The following is an 8,109-nucleotide window of genomic DNA, read 5'->3' as shown; positions in this document are numbered from 1 at the left end:
AGTGCCTGCAGGTGGAGGGGTTTGTCCAAGAGCAGCAGAGACGCCTCGGAGCCCGTGGCTGTTTGGAATTTTTTTAATAAAATGGATTTTTTTTTTTCTTCAAATATTTGTAACTGAAAAAATAATTCAATTTAAAGATCCGTTCTCTCCCCCGTCACCTCGTCGCCTTTTCCAGTTGAACACTCGCTCTGGATCCCATGCCCCAGCGCCGTCCCTCGCGGGCGGTGCTGCCCACCCCTCGCCGCTCGCTGCATAGTGGAAGGGGGAGTGCGTGCTAGTCAAATACACGGTACAAACAAGTAGTGGTTACAGCAGAAAGATTCAGGATTACATTCAAGGTAGAGGCAGAACATCAGGCTTTTTTTTTTTTTTTCTTTCTTTCTTTTCCCAGTGGGTGCAAAAAACGTCCTTCCAGGGGAATACCTCTTCCAACAAAGAACTATTGAACTATTATTCAAACAAATAATAGTAAGAAAGCAGAGAACCGGGCTGGCCTCCTCCGGGCATGTCTCAGGGAAAAGATCACTCTGGGATAGCCTGGGACAAGACGCTGTCTTCCCCCTGCCCCTGGCCACGAGGTTTTTGTGTGCTCTCCTGGCAGAAGCCCTTTGTGCAGAGGGGCTCCGTCAGGGTCGCGGGTTTCCTCAGCCAATTTCAAGTCCGTTGGGCAAATTGAATGAATTCCGACAGGTTTCACGAGCGGAGGTGGGGAGGTAAAGGCAAAGGGGAGCACCTGGGAGCTCCTCCTTTCGCTGCCCACGCAGGGGAAGGGTGAAATCGGGCGCTGGCGCTGGCACCACTGCCAGCAAGGAGCGGGGGGGCTGCAGGTGGAGTGCTCCCACCCTCCTGCAGGAGCAAATTGCACTTGGATACTTGAATTCTTTACTAATTGCCACTTGGTATTTCCTCGTACAAAAGAACTCACACAGCTGTTTTTTTTTTTTTTTTTTTTTTTGGGGGGGGGGAGGAGGGCTAACCTTGAGCTCACTGCGGGCTAAAAGGAGCTGATTTTGCTGAGTACGACAAACAGGCAGCCTCATTTTTTTTTTTCCCCCTTAGCCTTTAAAACCTTGGAGGGAAGGTTCTCATCCCCCTTTCCACCACGCCACCCTACTTTCCTCGTAAGAAACCACTCGCCTCCTGTGCCCACATGGTCCCATAGCTGGGCAGCTGCCAGGGTGGGGGGAACAGGCTATAACACGGCCCTTGCCCAGTCTCCAAAATGTTGTGCTGCAAAGAGCGCAGGGCAGCAGCCCGCAGGGAGCAGCGAGGTTGCTTTTTTTTAACCTTTTACCTCACAGACCTGCAGGGAAGCACTGAGGATTTGCTGCAGCGGGAGCCGAGAGCAGCTGCCCCTTCCTTTCTCACCCCTTGGGGCAGCGCCTCTTCCCTTGCCTTGCCTGTGGGCCCTGCCAGCCTTCCTCGGGGCATGGGCACCCGTTTGGAGGGCTGGGGGGAGCTCCTTACACTTGAGGCACCTGCTGCAGGGAGGAACAGCGCAGCTGAAGGCAGAAGAGAGATTGCACGTGGCCCCGAATGATATGTTGCTCGTTGCCAGCTGTGCCCGCCGCACGCTCCCCAGGGGCGGCTGGGGCCGAGGGGTGGGCTCCAGGCACAGCCAGAGGTCTGGGGGCAGCGAAGGACAGGGTTAACACACAAGGATCTGGATTTTAGCACCTTAAAAAAAAAAAAAAGAAAAGAAAAACAGAACCGAACCGTTTCTGCAGCCCAAAGCAAGTGAAGCAGCGGGCAGGCCTCTGCCAAGCTCAGCAGGATTTGGGAAACCAGCTTGGACAGTACCAGGCCGCTGGGAAACCCTGGTTTCCTTTGGCTACGTTGGGAAAAGCTGCCTGCTCTGCCCAGCTCCCCGCGGCCCTGCAGCACACCGGGCCCTCCCCGACAGCCTCCCGGAGCTGCCGTCCCTGCAAGGAGCGTGCTGCTGCTTTTGGGATGGGCGCGGGACCAATCCTGCCACATCCTGCAGCGAGGCACGAGGGAAGTCGTGCCCAGGAACATCCCAGCACACGGCTCCTGCCGGCTCCGTCCTCACCCGAGCTGGCCAGCCCCAGAGCTGCAGCCTCCCTGGCCTGCTTCGTGCAGGAAGGACACTGTTGGGGGAGGAGTACAAATACTAGGAGCTCCTTTCTTTTTTTTTTTTTTTTTGTTGTTTTCTTTTTTTTGTGTGTTTTTTGTGTGTTTTTTTTTTTGTTTTTTCTTTTTTTTTTGGTTGACTGGCCTCTTCCCCCTGCATGCCCGTGCCCTCCCACGCCCGTTCCCTTCAGTCTCCGCTCACAGAGTTACAAGCACGAATCCCAGTGCAGCTGCAGGTCATGTCCATCAAGGAAGTCTGTGGAAAAGAGGCTGGGAGCCGCGGTGCTGAGGGGAGCCAGGCTCATGACGGACCCCCCCGGCAGCTCCAGCCAGTCCATGCTGTCCAAATTAGCCTCAGCCAGATCCAGGGCTATGCCCCCGGCCGGCTCGTGAGCAAAGTGCAATTCCGAGGTGTCCATGGGTGAAGGCGGGTGGTCCAGGATGGCCGAGCTGCTCAGCATCTCACTGTGGAGGTCGTCGATCAGGGACAGGGGCTCCGGCCCGTCGTGGCCCGCCGTCAGCAGCGGGAGGCCGGTGCTGCTCTCTAGGAAGTCCTCCAGCCGGCCCACGGGCACCGGCTGCCCCATGGAGCCCGGCCCCAGCAGCTCCGAGGCCTGGTGGCTGCTGGGCGGCGAGGGGCAGGCGGGGGCCGCGGGGGGCTCTTTTCCAGCCGGGGACGACTGCTCCTTGAAGTCGGCAGAAATCTCTGTGCGGGGAGCAAACGTACGAAGCGGGGTGAGGAGAAGCTCCGCCGCTGGTAGCGGGAGCCCTCCCACCCCGCCGGGCAGAGGGGACCCCGCTTTGCAGCTCAACCCCTGGGGAACTGAAGCTGTGGCCGGTGTGGCAGGGAAGATGTGCCCGGCTCTGATGCAGCAGAGCCACCAAGAAGCGTTTTAAGCACACCAAAACTTGCTGGCGTCTCCCCAGGGGCTTTAATGCCTGCCAGGGACGCGGGAGCAAAGAGCGGTGACAGCCAAGCACATCAGCTCGCTGCCACTTCCAGGCTGAAGCCCCAGGGCTGGGAAGTGCCGCCTCAGCTCCTTACCTCCGCTCTCTATGAGGATATCGAACAGGTCGTCCATCTGCTGGCTGGAGCAGCCGTTCTCCTGGGGAGAAGAGGGACGGGTTAGCTCCCCAGGCACCAGGGGTGGGGCTGTTGTTGTACAGGGAGCAGCCAGAGGCACGGCACCACAGCCCTCCGTAAGAGGGCTCAGAAAGGGACAGTTTGGTCTCCGTTCTCTTTTACTGGCCCGGATCAGGAATCTAAAGGGCTTCACAACAGCACCTTTGCACCTGCTCTCCAAGGGAAACAGAACTGCCCTCACCTGGGCCTTTGGCTGTTGCTTCATGGCCTCTTCATAGCCTGGTGGCTCTTTCATTGGGACCGAGGGCACGGGGAGAGGAGGTGGAGGAGTTCCAAAAAGCGACGTGTGCTGCTGCTGCTGCTGCTGCTGCTGCTGCTGCTGCTGCTGCTGCTCCAGGTCCATGTGGGCTGGGGAGGGGGCAGCAGGAGAGCCAGGCTGGGATGAGGGCTGTTAGGAGCAAAGGCAGAAGGAACGATCAGGGGAAAGCTCAGGGCTGCTTTGAGAGACCATCACCCCCCTCTCTTGGCGAGGTCCGCGCCGTGCTGCTCCCAGCAGCCCGGCTCCTTCTGTGTACTCGGTGCCCTGCGCGCTGCCTGCGGGGGCGTGAGGCAGACTTCCCCTCCCTGTCAGCTGGAAAGCTCTTGCTGGTATTTTTAATACCAAAGCAACCATGCCACAAACCACCACCAGGCTGCTCCTGGCCGGGGAGAGCTTCATCTGTCCACGTGGGGGAACTCCTCGAGGATTTTAGAGAGAGAGAAGGCATTTCCCTCGCTTTGTTCAGCCTCCTCCGCACTCACGACGGAGCCGGGACCTCTCTTTTCCCCCACCTCTCTCCCTGCAGCGCCGGCTTTGGCGACACGACGGGGCCTGACAGGCAGCAAACCTCACAGCCCAAGGGTGGGCGGGGAGCACCAGAGCACCGAGAGGTACCAGAGCTCTCCAAAGGAAGCCCCAGGCGCTGCAGGAAGCGGTGCTGGTGACTCAGCTTTGCCAGATGAATCAGCACCCAGCTGCCCATACGAAACGTTGAGTGCGGCCGGGGGGCTTGTGAGTGATCCAACCCACGTCTGCTTCCCTGGAAAGCCGGTCACCTGCTCTGCGGCCCGCCTGGAGAGGAGCAACCCCAAGCCTCTGCTGCCAGAGCTGCTCTGGGGGCTGCTCTCCACGTGAGAGGGGCTGGAAACCCCAGCGTTGTGGCAGCGGCCACTGGGACGGGCTGGGGGGTACCTTTTTTGGCACACTGGGTTGGCCGGCCGTGCCAGGAGCACCAGTTTTCGGGGACCCTTTGTGGAAAGCGTTGAGGAAGAAGGGCTGCAGGGTTGGTGGTGCTGAGAAAGACAATGTGGTGGGGGGCTGCTGCCCTGGGACCACCTGCAGGCCTGGCTTCTGACCCTACAGGGAGGCAAAAGGATGAGGAGAGTCACTGCAGGTGCCCTCCGCAGCACGCGAGCTCAGGGAGCCTGAGGGGAATGGTGCCTTCATTTACCTGCTGCATTTCCACAAGGCCTCAAAGCGAACCAAGGCACCGACTCTTTGCAAAGGGGCCATCCCACTCTGACTACACTAGGAAGGTCTCCTACCTGCACATCCTTTCCAGGACCTGACCCAGAAACGATCCTCCGAGCTCTAAAAACTCTTCATAGAAGTATTTCTCTCTCTGATCTTAATTACATGTTAAAGAGCGAGCTAAGTCATGCCTGACGTGGGCACAGCAGGGGCTCTTTAGCGCTGTCACTGGGAGGAGGGGTAAAGGCAGAGGTGCTCCCTTTCTCGATCCCACATTGCTCTTCACAAAGACATAACTAACAGGCGTGCTCAAGGCACAGGAACAGAAATACAGCACGTTCAGCTGTACCAGACAGTAAAGGCCACATCCTTCTGCCCTTCTCCAAGCTGAGACACCACCTTCAGAGCAAAGCTCCTGCCCACACCACCCTCTGGCAGCTCTCTCCGTGCAGTACGCACCTCTTCATTTCAGCAGCGCTCCTTCAAGAACTGGGGACCCCGCTGGGAACCAAGGCTGCCCGCGGTGCCTATCATCATTTTTAGTTGACAGAAAGCTCCTGTCTAAACCTCCAGCTGGTATTTTGTCCAGCGGCAGGAGAAGGTGCTGGGAGACCTCACTGTGATGATGGTCTCACCAGGACTGTGTGTGCGCTCCCTTCCCACCACTGCTACAAACCCTGGCACGGAGCGAAGGAAAACAAGGAATAAACGCGAGCAGGCAGCACGCTACCTTTCTGACAGCTTGGTTTAGGCCTCGGGGCTGCTGCTGCTGCTTCTGCTGCTGCGTGGGTTGCTGCTGCTGCTTCTGCTGCGTGGGCTGCTGAGGAGTGCTTGCAGGTAGCTGACACTGTGGCTGGCTGGAAGTTTTAGCGGGCGATGATTGTACTCTCTGGAAAGAAGAGGGTATCGGTGAGGAGCTGTTCCCCGGGCACAACAGGGAGCAAGGCTCGAGTTTCTGAAAGGGTGTATTAAATCTGGCTTTCCTGACTCTTTAGGAAATGAAGTCAATTGTTCTGTTTCACCAGGGAGAGAAATCAAACTGGGGTGGGATTCTGTGTCCTATACGAGGAGGTGGTGCCACTCCAACTCCCTGGGCTCCGTGACTTCCCTCAGGGGCTGGCAGCCCTAGCACGGGACCTATCCCTGACTACATGGGGTGACACAGTGCTGACATTTGGCTGACTTGCATCTCACCAGCTACGCAGTGAACACAGCCTGTCCCTGATGGTGGGTGCTGCCACTTGCCCTGCTGGAGGTGCAAGAAATGCGGCAGCAGAGAATGGAAATCTTCTCCGATACCACGGAGGATGCTGGAGTTTAACTTATGCCATAAAACATATTTATCTCTTCCTGGAAGAAGCACTCAGAACACTTCTGTTAAGTGCTGGATCCATGCCAAGAGGGGAATAGTGCATCATGTCTGATGAAAGGCTCCACTAGCACCGAAATATCGACATGCATTAAAACAAAGAGCAGTCCAAAAGCAAAATGTCTGTTCTCAGGGCCTGATTTCAGCTCTCAGTAGACAAGGGGATCTATCCATCACTCCAGTGAAGAACAAGAGGTGAAATACATCCTCTTTTTTCTAATACAGCAGGCACAGTTGTTCTGTCGAAAAGTGGTAGAATGATTTCTACCAAGAAAGATTTACTGACACCGTTCTGTTTTGCAGAGCCAGGAACTGTCAGAGCAATAAAACACCTACTAAAACACCATTTTAGTATTTAATGAACTGAATTCCCAATGTATGAAGTCATCCCATGGTAACCTGGACCCTAGGGACAGGACCTGAGCCTCGCCTACCTGCAAGGCCGGGCAGCTACTCCCTGCCTTCCCGTGGGGCGAGAGGCCCTGCCTCTCGGCGCTCGGCTTGGTCACGGTGAGCACGATGTGGGTCCCGGTGGAGTCGGTGATGAGGGTGGGGGGCGGGCTGCCCTTGATCAGGTCGCTCAGGGCGCTCCCTTGCTGGCCGAGGAAGAGCCGCGGGCTGTGGGACTGGCACGGCGGCTCCGCATCCGCGGCTGGCACCTCCTGCTTCACCATCACGGCTTTCTTTGGCACTGGGCTTGGATTCGAAGTGTCCATTTGGCTGGCGGCTGGCGCGGGGCTGAATTGGTCGCTTTGGCCACTGGCTGGCTTTGCGGACGGGCAGCTCAGGAAACCGTTCTCGCTCTTCACCTGGACGCCGAACGCTGCTGGGCTGGGGGCGAGGGCGGCTCGTTCTCCCGCAGCCACTGGGGCCGGCAGGGACTGCTGAGAGCGCTTCTCCTGCTCCAGCTGTAGTCTGAGCATCTCGACCAGCTGCTGCTTCTGCTTCAGCATGCGGGTGAGTTCCTCAATCTGCTTGTCCTTCTCCTGCAGCATCTGGTCCTTGTCCCTAACTTCTGCGTCTCTGCTGCTACCGGTGCTGCACCGCTCGGCCCTGGGTGCCGCGCTCACGCTGCAGGGGGAAGGCTTGGAGCTTTCTTCCTTCACCAGAAACTGCACCGGGGAGGCCTGCAGGGTGAGCTGGGTCAGGGGTGAGGTCACCATCTCTCCAAAGGTGTCTCCGGTGGCCGAGTTCTCATCCCCCGTGCTCATCTGCGAGCGCTCAGAAGGAGTGGGAGAAACGGGAGGAGTCGAGCCCGTGCTGCCGAACTTCATCACGCTGCCACCGGTGACCGTGGCCACGACCACTTCTGCTGGTGCAATGCCCGTGGTGACCAGGGCTGGCCCCGTGCTCAGCCTGGCGGCAGGGAAGGCCACCACCACTTCGGCAGCTTTGGGGAGAATGGCTGCAGTGCTGGGCTTGGGAGTGGGGGTGGCGGGGCCGGCCGCACCGTTCTGCTCTTGGTAGGCTCTGAGACGCTCGATCAGGTCCGTCTTGGTGCCTGAGACAGGCAAGGCTCTCAGCTTCAACTCCTGCTTCAGCTCTGCCACCTGATGAGGGGGGAATAGGGCAACATTAAGACAGCACACGCTATCACCAGAACCACTGGGAGAGGGCCAGGCGACCCCCTGCAGGCCAACACGCCCACATGTCTGGTACAAACTGCAGGGCAGCAACACCAGCCCTTCTCAGCAACATCGCTCAGTGTCGACTCCTCCAGAGACAATGGCATAAAAAAAAAGGGCTGTGCAGTTTCTGCACCAGCACCAGCGCTTACCTTCATCTCATCGAGGTTGGCAGGGAGAGGGCCTGGCTTGCCCACTGCAGCGTTGCTGTTCTGTCGCATCAGCCCGCTGGAAGTGGAGGATACCGAGGAGCTGCTGCTGACTGTGGCAGAGAGATTGCGTATGGCAGGGGCACTGGCACCACTCTGCTGCTCTCCTGGAGGCCTGCAGCGAAAGAAAAGCCACGGGCATCAAAACCAAGGTGGAAGGGCACTAGAGGCCCTCAGTGCACGAGAAGCCAATCAAGAGGATTTAGGTATCTATGTCTACA

At 57.9% G+C, this 8,109-nt stretch overlaps 1 protein-coding gene across 4 annotated transcripts in view; it reads right to left on the bottom strand.

The window, feature by feature from the left end:
- Positions 1–57: 57 nt before the first annotated feature.
- The window catches only part of MRTFA (myocardin related transcription factor A), a 91,759-nt gene continuing 83,707 nt past the window's right edge, over positions 58–8,109 (bottom strand). For 3 of the 4 annotated variants that reach the window (XM_072037253.1, XM_072037246.1, XM_027451111.3), the window contains 7 exons: positions 7,832–8,003; positions 6,489–7,604; positions 5,416–5,574; positions 4,407–4,571; positions 3,417–3,623; positions 3,137–3,197; positions 58–2,797 (listed from right to left, as the gene is read on the bottom strand). In XM_072037253.1, coding sequence (XP_071893354.1) covers positions 2,298–2,797; positions 3,137–3,197; positions 3,417–3,623; positions 4,407–4,571; positions 5,416–5,574; positions 6,489–7,604; positions 7,832–8,003 — 2,380 coding nt within the window. In that variant the 3' untranslated portion in view covers positions 58–2,297. The remainder of the gene's footprint in view (positions 2,798–3,136; positions 3,198–3,416; positions 3,624–4,406; positions 4,572–5,415; positions 5,575–6,488; positions 7,605–7,831; positions 8,004–8,109) is intronic. The other variant, XM_038173519.2, reaches the window with a different exon arrangement.

The sequence above is a fragment of the Anas platyrhynchos genome, chromosome 1 (genome assembly GCF_047663525.1).
Source record: "Anas platyrhynchos isolate ZD024472 breed Pekin duck chromosome 1, IASCAAS_PekinDuck_T2T, whole genome shotgun sequence".
In the NCBI taxonomy this organism is placed as follows: Eukaryota; Metazoa; Chordata; class Aves; order Anseriformes; family Anatidae; genus Anas; species Anas platyrhynchos.
The sequence above is the reverse complement of the archived record's forward strand: the minus strand, read 5'-3'. Positions and strand labels throughout refer to the sequence as shown.